This window comes from Spermophilus citellus, assembly GCF_964194105.1.
Source record: "Spermophilus citellus genome assembly, chromosome: 10".
In the NCBI taxonomy this organism is placed as follows: domain Eukaryota; kingdom Metazoa; phylum Chordata; class Mammalia; order Rodentia; family Sciuridae; genus Spermophilus; species Spermophilus citellus.
In genome coordinates this window covers 71,831,151-71,850,264 of record NC_138197.1, presented here as the reverse complement: position 1 = coordinate 71,850,264, position 19,114 = coordinate 71,831,151, and the positions used below count along the sequence as shown (strand labels likewise).

The following is a 19,114-nucleotide window of genomic DNA, read 5'->3' as shown; positions in this document are numbered from 1 at the left end:
TGCCCAGAATTGCAGATGAGGGTACAAAGAGTTTCAGAAGTATTGGCCCAGCTGCAACTGAACACATAAGGTAACAGCAACTGCCACATCCTCCTCTAGATGATCAGGTGACCCACAGAGTCTGTGACCCCGTATCTATCATGTCACAGGCCCCCTCTGAATATTGTGCACAGACACACTGAACCCTGCCCTGATTTTCCCCTTCCTGCTCTTTCCCACCAGCCACCCCCTTGCCCCTTCCCTAAGGCAGCTCTGCCTGCCTTGGCCCCCCAGGACCATGAGTCAAGTCATTTCACAACCCTGTTCTCTTCAGTTTAATGCATGCCTCTGTATTTTATGCAGTAGTTTTTCTAGACCTGTTCAGTATGGGTGGTTCATGGGTAAATAGGACATAGTGCAATCTACCAAATGAATTACAGGTCTAAAAATCCCAGAGGTATCCCAGTAGCTAAAAGTGATGGTGTCCATCCCCTGCCTGCCCTGCACAGCCAACCCAACTCCTTCCTGTCCAGCCTTCAAACAGCACCAGGGTGCCCCCTGCCACACACACCCCTCATTCACTCCTAGTTCTTTTTTTTTAACTTTATTGGTTCCTTTTGGATATACATGACATAGAACCCATTTTGGTATAGTTATACAAGCAAGGAATACCTTATTCTTATTAGAACTCCAGTCTTGCGGATATTCACACTGGTGGGATTCACTGTGCTGTATTCATAGATTTACCAGGAAAATTATGTCAGATTCATCCACTGTCTTTCCTTTTCTTTCCCTGTCCCCATCCCTTCATGCCCTCCTTGTTCAATCCCCTCTGCTTCTGCCCATCTTCCTGATTCTCCCCACCATGAATCCAGAGATATCCCCTCCTAAACAACTTTATTTATAGGGAGTAGGAAAAACAAGGGATGTCATTGCTTGCAGGTGGGAAAGCACCTATATCTCCTGGCTCTAGCCAGCCATGAGGCTATGGTCAAGTCATTTAACCCCTTTGCACCTCGGTTTCCTCATCTGTAAAATGGAGGTAATGGTACACCCTTCATTTTGTTGATGTGTGAATTAGAGATCACTTAGGTCATATAATGATGATCATATAGTACATAAACAATAAAATACCCTTTATCATAATAGGATGTATGTTTCCCTACAGAGTCCTTTCCAACTGTAAAGACAAAAAAACATATTCAAGTGATCCAATTAGCATCACCAATCTGACATTTTATGCTTCCTGAGCTGATATAATATGATATAGCATCTTTTAAAAAAATATTTTTATACCTTTATTTTGTTTACTTTTTTTTAATGTGGTGCTGGGGATCGAACCCAGTGCCTCACGTATGCTAGGCAAGCACTCTGCCACTGAGCCACAACCCCAGCCCCTGATATAACATATTTTATAAAATGTTTAATTTAAAACTATTCAAGATCCCAACCCAATATTGTCCAAAACAAAATTATGGGATGGTGAAAATGTTCTTCACCTGTGCTACCAATGAAGTAGGCACTAGTGGTGTGTAGTAATTGAGGACTTAAATACACAGAGTGCAACAGAAGAACTTGATTTTCTATTTACTTAATTTTAACTGATACAAATTTAAATAGCCACTTGTATCTATTACCTACCATATTAGCAAACCAGTTGTAGATCCAACTTCCAATTTTTAGAAAACACAAGGGAGAAAGCCACAAATAAATCACATAAAATCTATTTTTAAAAAATCTAGGGCAGCCTGAGATGGTGGCACACTCTGAGTCACCAGTGACTCAGAAGGCTGAAGGAGGATTGCAAGTTCAGGGTCAGCCTCAGCAACTTAGCAAGACCCTGTCTCAAAATAGAAAATTAGGACTGGGGAGGTAGCTCAGTGGTTGAGTGCTTGCATGACATGAATGATGCTCTGGGCATCACAAAAAAAATAAACAAATCAAATAAAAGGGGCTGAGGGTTAGCTCAGAGCATTCCTGGGTTCAATTCCATGTAACACACACACACACACACACACACACACACACACCCCTAGGAACAATTAGGAAAAATTGAATATGGGGTGGATAATATGTGGTGTTTGAAATTATTGTTAATTTTCTTACATGTGGAAAAAGTACCATCCTTAATCTTAAGAAATTTGTGCTGATGGGGCTAGGGTGCAGTTTGCCTAGTGAGCACCAGGCCCTGGGTTCAACCCCCAACATATCTCTCATCTCTCTCTCTCTCTCTCTCTCTCTCTCTCTCTCTCTCTCTCTCTCACACACACACACACACACACACACACACACACCATAAATGTCTGTTAAAGTATTTAAGGTTTACCAGCAATGATTTCTGAAAGCATCAAATAATGGGGCAAATGTAACATAATGTTATCAGAGGTTTTCTTTAGATATCTAGGTGGAACATCTGTCTGTGTTTGTTATAGTGTTTCAACTTTTCTCTGAAAATTTTTATAATAAAAGTTTAAAAAGATGTAAAAAATATTTAATAATCTGCTGACCGCTATCATATTAGGAAAATCTGATGATTTTCAGCAGCCCGTTGCAGAATCTAGAGTTGGAAAGATGCAGGTTTGTTTTAGAAGTACTTTAGTCACTGGGGCTGGGGTTCTGGCCCAGTGGCAGAGGGCTTGCCTAGCACATGTGAGGCACTGGGTTCAAGTCTCAGCACCACATTAAATAAATAAATAAATAAATAAATTTCAAAGACTGGAGGAACTTTGGATTGGGCAAAGGGGAGGTGGGGAAAGGAGGGGCACAGGGGTAGGTAAGATGGTGGAATGAGATGGACATCATTAAGCTAAGTACACGTATGAATGCACAAATGGTGTGGCTCTGCATAGTGCACAACCAGAGAAATGAAAAGTTGTGTTCCCTTTGTGTACAATGAAGCAAAATGCAGTCTACTGTCATATATAACTAATTAGAAAAAAATAAATAAAAGAAAGAAGGAATAAATGAACCAACGAACTTCACTAACTGTGGAATGGAGATAGCCAGTTGTTATTTGTAAATGCCTCAGTCTGTCCCAGGTCCCTTCCTCCATACATCACACTCTAGTCACAAGTCCCCTTCCCCAAGCCCCATTCTCCCCTCTGCTGGTCCTCTGCACAGCCCTCCTCTATGCCTCAAGTGCGCGTTGGGTGCATGGCTGCCAGCAAGGCACTTTGAAGTGGAAACATGCTGAGTCCCCAAGGGCCCAAAGGCTTTACAAAGAAGAGGGTGCGGGCCACTCCACCATTAAAGTACATTCTGGAGAGGGGTTGGACAAGGCTAACCGCCCAAGCCCATAAAGCTCAAATTGCCCCAATCCATCTTCATAGCCAAGCCCGTTCAGAAGCTGGGCATAAATAGGACTGGGGTGCCCAGACCAGCACATTGGAGTTTCCACCACGACTCCAGCCCTCCCATCTTCACCTCTGCAGCAAACACCTTCAGAAGCACCATGACTTGCGGATCAGGATTCGGAGGCCGAGTTTTCAGCTGCGCCTCAGCCTGCGGGCCCCGGCCAGGCCGCTGCTGCATCACCGCCGCCCCCTACCGCGGCATCTCCTGCTACCGCGGCATCACCGGGGGCTTCGGCAGCCGCAGCGTCTGCGGAGCCTTCCGCTCGGGCTCCTGCGGACGCAGCTTCGGCTACCGCTCTGGCGGCGTGTGCGGACCCAGCCCACCCTGCATCACCTCCGTGTCCGTCAACGAGAGCCTGCTGGCGCCCCTCAACCTGGAGATCGACCCCAATGCGCAGTGCGTGAAGCACGAGGAGAAGGAGCAGATCAAGTGCCTCAACAGCAGGTTCGCTGCCTTCATCGACAAGGTGGGTGTCCTGGATCGCACCCTTCCTGATCCCCAACACAGGTGCACAGCCAGGCCTGAACACTGAGACAGGAGGAAGAAGCAGAATGACCTTACATCATTGAGACCACAGTCTGATGGGACACAGACACAAACCCAGAAAGACTCAACTGTCAGTCAGAGAAGCAGATTGTGTGGGGAAATGGAGTGAACAGTCTTATCTAGGCACAAGTTGGACTGCAGGAAGTATAAGAGGGATGCATCAGTGGCTGCTGAGACTGGTCCAGACTGAAGGTGGGCCAGGTTGGGGCAGGAAGGGATGTCTGCCAGAAGAAGTGGGGGAGGGCAGGATAGCCCAGCTCTGTTCTGGATGGCCTGACATTAGCTCTATGATGCCCACACCAGAACCCCATGATGGGGTCTGAATGTGGGGTGCTGGCTGAGAGCTCCAGCCTCACTGCCTTCAGAGTAGGGGTGCTGAGCCCTGAACCTGGCCCCTGACATGTGTCACTTGGATCCATCTGGATGGGGAACTGGGCTCACATGAGAACAGGCACATATCTCCACCAGCCCCTGGTTCCCACCATGGATCAGGATCAGGAAAGGGAGAACTTGTCCTGTTCTCAGGGCCCACCTCTGCCTGACCTCTGGTGAGCTCCAGGGTCAGAGGCCCCTTCAAACAATCACCCCCATGCCAAGAGCTGGCTGACCCCTGATCCCTTCTCTCCACCACCCCGAATGGCAGGTGCGCTTCCTGGAGCAGCAGAACAAGCTGCTGGAGACCAAGCTGCAGTTCTACCAGAACCGCAAGTGCTGCGAGAGCAACCTGGAGCCCCTGTTCGAGGGCTACATCGAGACCCTGAGGCGGGAGGCCGACTATGCGGAGGCCGACAGCGGGAGGCTGGCCTCAGAGCTCAACCACGTGCGGGAGGTGCTGGAGGGCTACAAGAAGAAGTGAGTGGGGCCGGCTCTGGTGTCCCTTCCCCCACAGACTGGCTTTGGGAGAGCCCTTGGCACAGATGATGAGAATGCCCAGGGAGGGTGTGTGGCCCAGCGCAGGCTGAGGGAGTGCAGGACCTGTTCATGGAGCTGTGACCGTCCACACCTGCCTGAGAGCAGCCCTGAGGCCTGGAGTGCTCTGCACCCACCTCAGCCTTCCATCCTCTGAGGCACTCTAGGTGGCCCCCTGCCTTGGTGCTCAGTTCTGAGTTCCTCTGGGTCTATGACACCTCACAGCTGAGCTAGGATTGACACCATGGCAGAGGGCGCTGGCTGCAGTACCCCAGAGGCCATAGTGTCCACTCCCTTCTCTGCCTCCTGAGGGGACCTCAGTGTAGCCTTGGCACTGGGACTGGAAGGTCCCACAGGAGCCCTCTCCATCCCCAACTCAGAGTGGAGAGAGGATCCCGGACACCCCAACTCCAACCAGCAAGGACTTGGCAGGGCGGCTGGGGTCAGCGGTGTGGGCTTCCCTCCCCAGCCCCTGGCTGGCCTGCGGGGTGGGAACTGTGGACACTGCCCTGCCCTCACCTCCCCTCTCTCCCATCTCAGGTATGAGGAGGAAGTTTCTCTGAGGGCCACAGCTGAGAATGAGTTTGTGGCTCTGAAGAAGGTGAGTCGCATGGCTGAGGGAAGCAGAGCCATGAGGGATTTGGGGGCAGACTCTTTTGGGGTCACCGTGGGGGCTCAACCTCAGGGTGGGTGCAGTGACCTCTCCACATCAGGATGGGCAGTGCCCAGAGAGGCAGACCATCAAATGGCACACCTAGGGCTGTGACAAGGGAAATGACCCCTCGCACCTGCCCTGGGGCGAGGGGGTGGCTGTGTTGACCTCTGGGTGCCTAGGAGGTCTGTGGCTGGGGTCCCCTGGAGTCCAGGAGTTTAGTCTGTCTGTTGGGAGTGGTGTGGTCCGTTGGCACGCTGAAAGTCTGACGACAAAGCAAAGATCTGACCCCAGAGCCTAGGGATGATGCAGTAGGACCAGGAGTGGTCAGGGGGCCACTTGGGGGACTGCTGGGGGCTAGGGAAGGACCAGGTGGCAGAACTGAGGGGTCCCCTGGGCAGGCTTCCTACAGCAGGAGGGGTAAAAAGGAGAGGTGGGAGGGGTCCTGCCAGGCAGGTGGGCCATGTCCAAGGCACCAAAGGTTTGTTGTCACAGTTGAGGAGGTTGCTGGGTGCATCTGGGGAGAGTCAGAAGGCAGGAGATGGCTTGCTGGTAGAGACAGTAGGGATCCTTCTCCCCTGGCGTGAATGGAAGGGGTAAGAGGAAAGAGGCATTTAGAGGCACAATCTTCAGGGACCCTCTGAGCTCACCCCCACCCATCTTCCCAGGACGTGGACTGCGCCTACCTGCGCAAGTCAGACCTGGAGGCCAACGCAGAGGCGCTGACCCAGGAGATTGACTTCCTGAGGCGACTGTATGAGGAGGTGAGGGTCGCTAGGCCGGGCTGAGGGCTAGAGGGAGTGGGGAGGTGGACAGGGATTTGTGTCTGGGGCTCCAGGCCTGGATTGTGTGATCAGGCAGGGTCTGGGGACCAAGGGAGCCTGAGAAGTTGGGCATGGTGTGCTGGGTTGAGATCTGGTCTCAAGGAGCCTCTGACATGTCCCCATGCTCCTCCTGCAGGAGATCCGCATTCTCCAGTCCCACATCTCTGACACCTCAGTCATCGTCAAGATGGACAACAGCCGAGACCTGAACATGGACTGCATCGTGGCTGAGATCAAGGCTCAGTATGATGACATTGCCAACCGCAGCCGTGCTGAGGCCGAGTCCTGGTACCGCAGCAAGGTGAGGGGCTCAGGACCCTTGCCTCGTGCATGTGGCAGTGGCAGGGGAACAAGGCCTCTTTGCCTGGGGACTCTGATGCCCTGAGGTGGTGAGGGGAGGACAGACAGCTCTGAGGTTGGGGCCAGGGCAGGGCTGGCTGGCTGGTTGCACAGGCTCAGGGTGCCCCATGCTGAGCCTCAGAGCATGTCTGCCTCCCCCAGTGCGAGGAGATGAAGGCCACAGTGATCAGGCACGGGGAGACCCTGCGCCGCACCAGGGAGGAGATCAATGAGCTGAACCGCATCATCCAGAGGCTCACGGCTGAGATTGAGAATGCCAAGTGCCAGGTATGGCTCACCGTGCCCAACAGCAGGGGGGCTGGGCCCTGCCCTGTGCCACACAGCCAGGCTGTGCCCTATGTGGGCCTCACCACTCATTCTGCAGCCCATCTGCCTGACCAGGTCCCCAGGGTGGTCAATCTGGGTGATCCAGGTGAACAAGGCAAGAGGGCCTGTTTCTGGGCTGTTCCCAGCTGTGAGGAGACCCTGGGCACATCCAGGCAATGACATATACACACACTCAGGGACCATAACCTCCCCTGTTCTCCTCTGGGTCTCTAGAACAACAAGCTGGAGACCGCAGTGACCCAGTCTGAGCAGCAGGGCGAGGCGGCCCTGAGCGATGCCCGCTGCAAGCTGGCTGAGCTGGAGGGCGCCCTGCAGAAGGCCAAGCAGGACATGGCCTGCCTGCTGAAGGAGTACCAGGAGGTGATGAACTCCAAGCTGGGCCTGGACATCGAGATCGCCACCTACAGGCGCCTGCTGGAGGGCGAGGAGCAGAGGTGGGTCCCAGTCCCTGGATGTTTGTGTCCCTAGTACTGATACCTTGCCTAGACCCTATCTTTTCCTTGGTTCATCAAAGGTCAAGATTTCTGGGGGTAACACCTAAGATTTATCACCTTGGGAAGGTAGGGTGTATATGGTCAACCCGCTCCCTCTGGGCCTTGGCTCCTAATTTGTTGAGACTTCCTTGTGGATCCCACCCTAAGACTTTGGAGAGCTCTGTTTGCAACTGGGGCTGGTCACTAATTTCCTTTTCTTGTCCACCCTCAGGTTGTGTGAAGGCGTTGGGGCTGTGAATGTCTGTGAGTATTGGGGCCCATAGGGAACAGATCTCCCCCTTCTTGTGGGGGAGGTGTATGGAAAGAGGGATAGCAGTAAGAGCAGAACATAAATGTCACTTCAGGAGGGACAACCAGAAAAACCATGAGGAGATGCCCTTGGGGAAGTGGGATGCCTTGCCTTGCCTCCCAGTTTTGACTCAGCCTTCTGGGACTGCAGGTGTCAGCAGCTCCCGAGGCGGAGTCACGTGTGGGGACCTCTGTGTGTCTGGCTCCAGGCCGGTCACTGGCAGCGCCTGCAACGCCCCCTGCAGCGGCAACTTGGTGGTGAACACTGGAATGTGTGCGCCCTGCAATTCCGTCACGTCCTGCGGCCTGGGCACTTGCGGAGTGGGCTCCTGTGGCATTAGCTCCTTCGGAGTGGGCTCTTGCTCCAGCAGCTGCCGGAAATGTTAGTCGCATAGGCTGCAGCCCAGGCCCTGGCCTTTCTCCTGAGGAGCCAGTTCAGCCCCTCTCAGCCTAAGGGCCTGAGGCAAGGGCTCCATTGCTTCTGCACTTTGATGGGTCCCTTCCGCTCCCAGCCCCTTTGGTTTCCCTGTGTGATCCCCTGCTCCTGGGCTCTGCTGACCGAGAAGAAGTCCCCTTAGAGCCTAGAAAGGGGAGGACCAGGACCAGGGCCATACCCTGGGATACCACGGGGCCCAGGCTGGAGCCCCCCCCCCCAGCCTCCCCCTTCCTTTTCTGCCCTGTTCATCTCTGTCTTACTGTGCTTCCAATAAATCAATGTAGCCAACAGTGGACCTTGTGTGCAAGTCTGTTAAGCTCCTCAGGTGCTGGGGGTTGAGAAGGGCCTCAGAGTCACATGGATCAGATAAAGACCCAGGGCTGCCTCCAGGACTTTCCCTTACCCCTGGGCTCACAACAGTCTGACTTAGCCAGGGTTTGTGCTAGGCTCTACATGATGGAATTTGGTCCACACAACTTTAATGATTTTACCCACACAACCTCAACGGTACATCTCACAGATGAAGAGATCAAAAGTGGAGATCTGTGGTAACCAGCTTTCCACTTGGTTGAGTGGTTGAACTATGGTTTGAACCCTGTGTGTCTCTCTAGGGCTCATTCCACTAGACCGGAGCTACCTCAAAGACATCCTGCGCACGTCTGTAAACTGGTGGATAATGAGTGTTAGATTCTGTCATGACTCAAAACTTAAGGAAACATCACTCACTGCTTTGTTGGTGAAGACTCATACCTGGGTAATTTATTGGAATTCTTTAGGGGTAGATACATGAATATGATTTAAAGTTTCAAAAAGCCTTTGACATGGCTTTCTTTTTTTTTAAATGGAGTCTCTTTGAGGTTTGGAGATGCATTGCCTCAAAGGTTTGCATTGCCTCAAAGACAGAAAACTACACACAGAAACATGATGTGGCCCAGAGGTGAGAGCAGAGACTCTGGATCCAGGCTGCCTGGGTCCAAAATGACTCAGGAACTCAGGCAATGTGCTAGTTCTCTCTGTTCCTATTGGCATATTTCTAAAATAACAATAAAAGAGCACTTACCTCAAGGTCAATTTAGTATTTTAAACATAAAACACTTAATGCCTGCCACAAAATTATCACTATATGCATTTGTCATTAGTGTTATTCTTTTGCAGAATGCAAAGTAGAAGTGTCTCCAGGGGTCAGGGCCATGGCCAGCCTCTTATCACACTCATTCATGATCAGAAATTACAAGTACATGGAGAAATCTCCACCTCTTCTGGACCAGTGAGCTCCCTTGGTCAGGGAAGTATTCACAACACTGTCGAGGGTTTTGCAAGTGTTATGTGTTAGGGGGTGGGGTTGGCAGCTCAGCAGCACCATGGGCCCTGGTGAGTTCCTGAACAAGCATCTTTAGAGCAGGGTGAATCTCTAAACGTCAAGTCCCAGGGCCAAAAAAATTAGTAGAAATGGAATTCCTCTGCCTCGGGACAAGACAAATTTGAGAAAATAGAATACTGAGAAAGGAGAAGTGAGCGGCCTTAAGAAAGGCTCTTATAAGGAATCAAGCTAAGGTCTCCTGGACATTTCTCATGAAATTCTGAGCAGGACAGAGCCTCGCAGAGTTCCATAGTGGGCTGGTGTTGTAACCAGCTCTCTGTACTGTGACACCACACTGCTGAGAAGCAGGCCTAGTTAAGATAGCATCCTGAAGCCCAAACACCAGCTCCTCACTTCCATCCCTCCCCAGTCCAGAAGTCACCTACATCTCCAGTCCTGATGGACTCCCCATCTCTGCCACCTGATCCCTCCTCCCCTCCTGTGCCACTGGTCCTATCAACCCAATTGGTCCTTGAAGCTCTGCCATACTTTCATTCCCTCACCTACTCCAAGTCTTATCTCTCCTTCCCAGTCCAGCTCCACAACCCTCTCCTCCCTCCAGGATCCTGCTGCTGGAGAGGCTCAGGCAGAGAAGCAAAGGTGAACACATCATGTCCATGTGTGGAACAGTCACAAAAATGGACCTCTTCACTGTGTGACCATTAGCAGGTCCCCTCCCCCCTCCATGGGCTTCAATGTATTCATTAATCTAGTCTGGACTAGATTATATGTATTATAATGTAATAGAGATTATGTATTATATGCTATATAATACAAATTATATATATTTAATTTATGTTTATTTAATTTATATATAATAATGTATATAATTATATAAAATAATTTTCATATAATTTATATAGATTATAATATATACTCTATATTGTAGAATAATATAGATTATGTGATATAATCTATATTATATATTACATTTATATATTCTATTCACATATTTATATATAAATTATAATATTTATGTAAATTATATATTTGGTTTATATAGCTAATAGTTTATATAATTATTACATATAATAATTTATATATAATTTATGTACTATATACAATCTAATCTAGACTGGATGACTGCTAAGATCTCTTATCAATTTAAAGCTCTGTTAAATGAGATCCTAACTAGAATAAAATGTATTCCATGTTTGTATAATTTTGTCAAAACGGATTTTGCTGTCATGTATAACTAAAAAGAACCAATTTTTTAAAACTTTTTTTTTTAGGAGAGGTAGGAGAGGTCTTGGGGCTGGAGAGAAATGGGGAGTGTAGGCTGGCTGCAACTGTGCTGCGTGGGTACGTGCTATCTACGCATCTGCTCAAACTGCATGACTCTGGGTCTACAGGTGGCTGTGAGTGAAGCAGCGTGATTATATCTGGGTATTCTCTCAACTCTACCAGCTGTGTGGAAGCTCATGTGTGACTGTGAAGGTTTCTGTGTTTGTGACCAGGCACACAGATGTGTACATGTGCTGAAGAGAGGGGTTTTGGGTACATGTGGGTGTGGTAGTAGGGCAGGGATCACCGATGGAGACAGGCCCAGGTGGGAATAGTTATGGGCAGGTGCTGCTGGTTGCTGTTCTGGGGAGATGCCCTCTGGCTAGGGAGTCATTGTTCTAACCCTTGGGATTGCCTGCCTACCTCTCTTGCCCATCTGTCTCTTTAGCTCCAGCTGGAACAGAGAGATCAGAGGGCCTTAGGGTTTTGACATCCTTCTTTAAAGGTATTCAAAGTGTTTCTAAAGGGCTGGGGGTAGAACTCAATGGTACAGTGTGTGCTTAATATGTGTAAGGCCCTGAGTTCAATTGCCAGCATCCCTCAAAAAACTTCCACAGAACTCCAATAACTAAAAATATTAATGCATTTAACTCTTATCATTTTAAGTACTTTATAAGCTCTTTACATACAGGAATGTCTTTTGTTCTCAAACACCCTGCGAAAGTACTATTCTATTTTACAGATAAACTTTGACTCATAGAGAATAAGTAGGAAGGAAAAATCACTTTACCAATTAGATCTGAAGTCTGATGTGGGGTGGGACTGAGACCCAGAAATAGGGGAAGAGTTTGGTCCAGGTAACATCAAGACTGGAGCAGACTCCAGGTCTTTCCTTCCTTACTCCAAGCAGGTTTGGTTGATATCTTGAACATGGGGTTACCACAGAAGACTTCTGAAGAGTTATGTGAGGTGAGGCATGATAATGGTAGGAAAATAGGACCCATTAGAGACTGAGATAAACTTCAGTAGAGTTGAGGCAGCTGGGGATGTTTAACCAAAACAGAAAGGACGTGGGGTGGGGTTCTGGACAGCAGGGTAGATAGTGATGGGTTAGATTAACCTGAATCATAAAGCCTTCGTTCCCCATTCACATCCACTCTGTGGCAGGCACTGAGTATAGATGAATGAGACAGTCACCGCCCTCGGGAGACTCAAATAGAGCCTGTGGACACAGCTAAGATAGCATCCCGCTTGTTTGAGTGCTATGAAATGTGAGGCAGGTGTGTGACACCAACAGAAAGCTGATTCCTTATTGTCCCCTGATGCCAAGAAGCAGTGACTGACTGGTGACGGTCCTCCCTTCAAAAATCACCTGACTCAGGGAGCATGCAATTGGACTGGTGAATGACTCTCCATAAAAGCACCAGGCATTTTCTCCCACCCCAGACTGGAATGTGGCCCATGGCCATGGTAGTCTCTCATGGGTCCCCAAACCACAAACATTGCTGGTGACCCACAAGGCCCTGGCCTAGAGACTTTAACCTGACCCCAGTGACCTTGGGGATCTCTTGGACATCAGAGGCAAGTTCAGGCTTAGGGTTCTGGAAGCAGGATGCAGGCTCAGTCCTTAGAAATGCAGGCTGCAAACACACACCTGAAACCCTGCCCACAGTCCTCAGGGACATTTCTGTCTGCACTTCCCACCAAGTTCTTTCATCGACATGCTCATGGCAGCAGGAGCTGGAAAAACTGGCCTTGAAAATCACAGAATCTCATTACCTCCCAGCAAAATGCAAGAATATGGAGCTGGATCCAGTATCTGGCAACAGGGCAGTCTGCTTTCAGGCAGCCGTTTTGCATTGGGAATCGTAGGAGGAATATTTATACTATTGGTGTAGGTCAGCTTTGATCCAGTGTGGTTAACATGAGCCCAGCAGGGCCACGTGCCCTGCCTCTCAGGTGGGGGCCACCTACCAGCCAAGTTTCTCTCTCATTCCTTTTGCATGAGACTGTTCTATTTACCCAGGAAGGGGGACTTTTGAATACCTGTTCTCAGGACAGAGAAACAGGAAAACACAGCAGACAGTCTGGCACTAGAGTACCTTAAAAGGTAAAGCGAAGGGCCTCTGGCGAATGACGCACCTTAGCCCCACCCAGAGACATAGAAAGCAGGAACTATTGTTCCCAAGACACACTGGTGATGTAATCCTTTGTGCAACAGAAAAGAATGTGAGTTTACTAAGAAGAAGCTGCTCTCCCCAGTTTGCATGGTAAGGAAAGAGCCCAGAAACTCGGCCTTGCTCTGGCTACTCCACCCCAAACTATCCCATCTTCTTCCCCCAAAGTCCGGTTGCCTTGCAAAACCTCAAATCACACTAATTCTTAGACCTGGAAGTATATAGGTACCCATGCTGCCCTCTGCCACTCTAAGGTCACTTGCTAAACCAGAACTCAGGCCTGGGCTGCCCAATTGTGTTCATCTCCCCCAGTGCTGCCTGTGGAGGCCCTCTTTTCAGAGCCTGTCCTCAAGTACCTTGTCAGGGCAGCAGAAAACAGGCAGCCCTCACTCACTTCACCCCACTCTCCTCTCTTTCTGGTCTGTTTCCTTGTTTATGATTGTCTCCTCCTGGGATAGGAAATCATCTCCAAAGAGCCAGGTCTAGAATGTCTTGCTCATGGTCACACACCCCAGTGCCAAACACTGTGCAAGACCCTGGGAGGCCATTCAAGAAATATTGATAGAGTAAAGGAGTGGCTGAATAAATACTGTCCTCAGCAACTCTACCCAAGAGAGCTGACTGCAGAATCCAGGCTAGACCCTCCTGGAGGAATTTCCCCTTCTCTTGGTTTTCCCCAAGGGCCCTCTGATTTGCCCTCCCCATCCTAAGGACCAATAGCAAGTTACCGAACATCAGTCATGTGGGCCACACACCACAAGGGGAGAGTTGCTTCCTGGTATTGCCCCCCCCCCTCCTGCCAATGGGGCCAAACTTGGTTTTTGTTGCGGGGGTGGCCTGGGGAATAAATCCTAGCAGCTCAGTCACTACAGAACTTTTATTGTAAAGGAGGAGTCCCTGGAAAAGAGGGGTTAGGGCAGCTCAGAGCTGCAGGGTGCTGGGTGCAGGGAAGCCACAGTCTACGCCTACTCCATGGCACCAGCGACCAGACTTCCTGCACTGGGGACAGATCTGTCACAGTTCTGTAAGCTTCGTTCCTAGACCTTACGCTCCGCAGCGAGGACTGAGAGGAAGAGGTGGAGAGAGGGCTAGCTCCATGGGAGAGGGCATCTGAGACAAAAGGGCCAGAACTTGAGGTTCCTCTGGGGGCAGAAGTTGGGATTCCTCGTCTTCTCCGGAGCTGGCAAGAACGGTTCAGCATCCGCGGGAGCCACTGCAGCTGAAGCCCCCGTCGCAACCTGGGCGGCCGCAGCGCGCACAACCGCCGCTGGGGGCGCTCGCGTCCAGGGAGCCGGAGCAGGCTCGAGGCGCCAGCAGGCGGGAGGGGCTCGAGGTCAATGGCCTGCTGGCCGCAGCGCTGCCCAGGGCTGGGCAGAGAGCGGTGTGAGAAGGAAGGAAGCCCTCCGGTGCCCGCCCCGCCCAGAAGACCGACGTACAGGGAACAGATACCCAGACCCTCCCCACCACACTTGTGCAAACTGCCCCCAAAGAAACAGATTCACAGAGCCTTCCCCCAACACACACAAAGAACCGCCCCCAAGAGAAGAAGGGTCCCCAACCAAGGCAAGCTGCACAGAGACGGCAGGCACAAATGTAAGGACAGAAATACCCTTCAGGTTGGAAGCATCCAAAATGGGGGTGGGGGAATACAAGAGTTGGCCTCTGCGCAAGGTACATTGTTTACTTACCCACATTCCCTGCCCCAAATCCCAGACCAAGCCTGTGGGGAGAAGCAAGAAGGTAAGTGAATCTATATACTAAGTTTGATACTCTCCATTCTCCAAGACGGACGCTCTGACCCAAGCCAAGAGACTTCCATCCTGCAAGCTCCATGGGTCTGTCTGATCCCCACAGCCTTTTCGTCAAAATTCCTTCCGGACCTTTAAACTCAGTTCCTCCTGCTTTCATCCATATGACTTACTTCAGTGGATGACTTCTTGGAGGAGAAGAAAGCAAAAGATCGCCCCCTTTCTTTAGCCTCAACTGATCTTGGAAACTAGAAGGGGGGCATTTTAAACTTATAAGGGAGACCACAGAGGAGACAGCTCAGTGATCTAAAGAATGTTGTGAAGCCTCACACCATCACTTTTTACCTGTGTGTCTTTGAGGTTGTCATTTACCTGCCCTGAGACTTGTCCCTTGTGTAAGGGTAGTAATTCCTCCCCCCCTGGGCTTTTGCAGGGATTAAAGGAGATGATCATTGCAGCATGCCTATGTGGCTCCCACCTGCTGGGAGTTCACGCCTGTCTGCCCCTCAGCCTGGCCTACCCAGTTCACACTGGAAATGCTTGGTTCCTATTGCTGTCTACAGTGACAAGCCAGCCCTACCTGTTCCTTTTAAAAAAGCATTCCCAAGCCTGAGGAAGAGAGGCAGAGATGAAGGCACATCACACTAGAAACCTTATCCCCCCACCCCTGGTCTCTGCAGCTGTCTTGATGGACAAACTGGCCCCTGCTGTCTGACATGGGGGTGGGGGAGGGGCAAGATACTTGTGGGATCACCCCCCTCCCCAGTGCCAAGGGTCCTCATTAGCAGAGCCCTTTTGTTCCCAGGCTGTAAGAAGGTGGGGAAACTGGCTCCAGAAGAACCGGTTACCCTCCAGGTGACCCCTCCCCATCTAACAAGGGTTGTGGCCGCTCTGCCATGCCCTGCTCACCCACAGCTACCAGAAGCACCTTCTCCCCTCACCGGCTCTCCTCACTCTCCAGAAGTCTGCGGTAGGTGGCGATCTCGAAGTCCAGGCCCAACTTGACAATCATGAGCTCCTGGTACTCGCGCAGCTGCCGCGCAATGTCCTGCTTGGCCCGCTGCAGGGCGCCCTCCAGCCAGGCCAGCTTGCCCTTAGCACCTCCTGAGGCGCCCTCCTCCTGCAGGGCTGCCAGGTCCTTGGCTTTCTCTAGTTCATAGGGCTGAGGGTGAAGGAAAACCAGGGACAGAAGACATCCTTGGCCTCCACTCTTCTGCCCTCAAGGATTCAGATCTTTCTCAGGGGTGAAAGGGCCAGTGAGGGATTGGAGATTGTCCATGATTGTGAGGAGAGGTAACAGGCCTGTGCTAGGCCTGTGTCTAGACTGCAGGATACAAAACAATCCACCCACCCCCTGCAATCGGGGTGGAGATTTGGGGCCAGCCATCTGGGATGACTGAGAGAGAGCGCTTTGCAATCTAGCTTGGTGACACCCCTCATGGGAGCTAGGATCCAGGAAGCATCGAATGCTACTGGTGTTCATGTTTCATGAGGAAAACCAATAGAAAGAATACCTTCCCCCACAGACACTAAAGTATGGGGTCTCTGAGAAAAATAATAATAGTAACAAATACTGAAGCCTGAGGCAAGCCTGCTGCTTGGGGAACAGGCTGCCTCACCAGGGAGGTGAACCATGACAGGCCCACCCCACCCACCCTGCCAGCCCTGCCCCCTTAAAGTCATCAGTGCCTGGACAAGAGCAAAGCTTCACCGGGAATGTCCCTCAGGCCTGAGATACTTGCATTTGCAGAAAGTTAGACAAGATTGGAAGCAGGAGGAGGAGCCCTTCCAGGGGGTGCGTAACAAAGAAGGATAGTGGGGAAGAAAAGAGGGCTGGGAGGGAGAGAGAGATTAGGAGAAAGGAAGCATCCATCAGGATCCTCTTCTTCCTAAGGCCCAAAGCTCAAGTCACAAACACAAATGTCTGCAGGGGCCTGCCTGGCTAGAAGTACTAGAGGTGAAGGCCCAGTGTTAAACAGACATCAGTATATCCAGTTCCACAGAGAAACACACTCTCTTCCATTTCCCTGATGACACCAGGAACCCTCTGGAGCTTTCTATCTTTTGGTTCTCTAGGCAAGGGTTCTACACCTTTTCTCTTCCACAAGGATCACAGAGTGAAGCCAGGGTGTGAAATGGCAAAGGGTCTTCGGCCTAGGTACCCAAAGATGCAGTTGGGAGTGGTAGGCCCTGCAGCACCCCTGAACTTGTACCCTATGAGAAGAAGATGGAGAAGAAAGAGATGTCTCTTCTCCAGTCTAATGTTACCAGCTTAATATGGCCAGATCTTCATGTTTTAAAGAAAACAGGAATTCTAGGTAAAAATCTTGCAACTTCTGAAATATACATACTCATATGAACATAACTATACAAATAATCATATTCATACATATTTTTTATACGCTAGTTACCCACATGACGTACCTAGAGTTCCAGGCAAAGGTAGGCATGCAGCCTGCTTCTGTTTGCTCACACATTTACAAATAGAAAACTCTGGAGGGTTTCTGTCTAAAGGATGGGAGGGTCTGGAATAGTTGTCATAAACAATGGGCACCCTCCCACCGTCACCAGCCTGCCACCCCTACGCCCACACACCTGACCCTTAGCACCATCCACCTCCACAGCCAGCTGCTGAATGGCCTGGTTAAGCCTGTTCAGATCCTCCTTGCTGTGCCTCGGGCCCTGCGTGTGCTTCTGTGTGGCCATCTCCATCTCCTCACACTGGGGGTGGGCAGGAGAGGAGAGCAGAGGTCAGGGAGGAGAACCAGGAGATCAGGACCCATGGCTCCGGTGTCCACCCTCCATGGTCGTCACAGACGGCCAGCTCACTTCTGTGGTCATCTGTATGTCCACCTAAAAAGGGGCTGGCAATCTTTCTTGTCTCTAGGGTAGTTGGCTGCACCAGGCAGCCCAGCCAGGAGATGCCAAAGCCAGTCCACACTCCACACCAATTATCACACTTTATCTCATGTGACCACCAAAATGAATATTAAAAGCACTCGATAAAATTTTAAAATGATTCCTAATTTTAAAAATACTTTTTTCAAATCTAGGAATATGAGGAAACCCACTTAACTTGATGAATGCGATAAATCAGAACCCCGTGACGGGGACCCAAGCACCATCTCCTTTCTCCAACCAAGAATACTATGGGGAGCGCGGCCTACAGGAAATGAAGTTGGTGGCACTGTTGCCTCCATGTGCAATACGTAAACAGCTTGGGCACAGTGCCTGACACTTTTCCTAATCTTTTACTGCCACCATCTCATTGGTGCCTCATGTCAATCTGTGAAGTAGGCCTGGTAGAGGCGACCGTCTGTCACCTTTCCCTGAGCAAGCAGGTGGGTACTCATTCCATTTACCGTGGGCACGGAAGTAGGGGCTCAGAGGTGCTGAGCCAGAATGCATGTCTTAAAAATCTTTTTAGTTGTAGTTGAACACATACCTTTATTTTGTTTATTTACTTTTATGTGGTGCTGAGGATCAAACCTGGTGCCTCACACGTGCTAGGCGAGTGCTCTACCACTGAGCCTCAACCCCAGCCCCAGAATGCATTTTATACCCTGAGGGACAGTAAAGTCACTCACAACCCAGACAGTGGGAACCTCACCCACAAATTTCTGCTGTGTCCCCACTGCCTACCCGGTCCTGCTCCTTTTCCCAAAAATTGTAGACACAGCAGAAAAGCTTGTGCCTGACTGGGTCCCACAGATCAGAGTGGAATCTAAGCCCCCTTGATCCCTGGGTGACCCATGAGTCACCTGGACAAGTCTCACCATGTGAAAGGAGCTATCATTTCCTCCAGTTTCTCTTGAACACCAAAGCCCAGCTCCAGCGCCCGAGGAGCTCCAGAATCCTCACCACTGAGGCCTCTCCTTCCTGGGGGCTTTGTGACGTCACCTTGTTTCAATCGCAAAATTCTGACCTGGAGGTCTCAGAGATGGGATGGAAAGAGGCCATCCTGTGGCCGAGATGGGAAAATGGAAGTCCCTGGATTGAAGTGGGAAAGTGAAGGAAATTGGAAGAGAGAGAAGGCTACTTCAGATGGGGGAAAATGAGTGAAGTTAGGGAGTCTGGGCTTGTGGCATGTACAATGGGGAGCTACAGAAGGTGCTTGATCAGGAGAGTGTCCTGATGTGGAATGTCATTTACGAAAGCCAGTCTGATAACAATGTGGAAGATACAGGAAGGTAAGAAACTGGACTGGGGATGGCAGTTCCCAGAATTGGCAGGGAATCTGGGGTGAGGCTCTGACTAAACTGGTGGAGGGAGCCAGACCAGAGAGCACAAGTTGCCACTGATATTTTCTTTTTTTATATAAAGTTCTCATACTGCAAAAGAGCATCTGTAACATATGTTCAATGATATAAATAGCAACAATAACATAACAAACCTGTGTGCTTACCAGTACCTCCAAAAGTCTCCTTGGGACCCAT

General features: G+C 50.4%; 2 protein-coding genes across 2 annotated transcripts; one reads left to right on the top strand and one right to left on the bottom strand.

Moving 5' to 3' along the window:
• Window positions 1-3,430: 3,430 nt before the first annotated feature.
• On the top strand, window positions 3,431-8,120 carry LOC308657423 (keratin, type II cuticular Hb1; the record flags this gene model as incomplete). The annotated part of the gene is made up of 9 exons (XM_081309113.1): window positions 3,431-3,799; window positions 4,523-4,731; window positions 5,329-5,389; window positions 6,109-6,204; window positions 6,401-6,565; window positions 6,766-6,891; window positions 7,165-7,385; window positions 7,657-7,688; window positions 7,885-8,120. 9 exons carry the CDS (start codon window positions 3,431-3,433, stop codon window positions 8,118-8,120), a joined length of 1,515 nt encoding a protein of 504 aa, XP_081165239.1.
• Window positions 8,121-13,974: 5,854 nt separating this feature from the next.
• LOC308658230 (keratin, type II microfibrillar, component 5-like) lies at window positions 13,975-19,114 on the bottom strand (the record flags this gene model as incomplete). Its single annotated transcript, XM_081310827.1, has 6 exons — window positions 13,975-13,993; window positions 14,169-14,297; window positions 15,620-15,840; window positions 17,295-17,399; window positions 18,321-18,376; window positions 19,084-19,114. 6 exons carry the CDS (start codon window positions 19,112-19,114, stop codon window positions 13,975-13,977), a joined length of 561 nt encoding a protein of 186 aa, XP_081166953.1.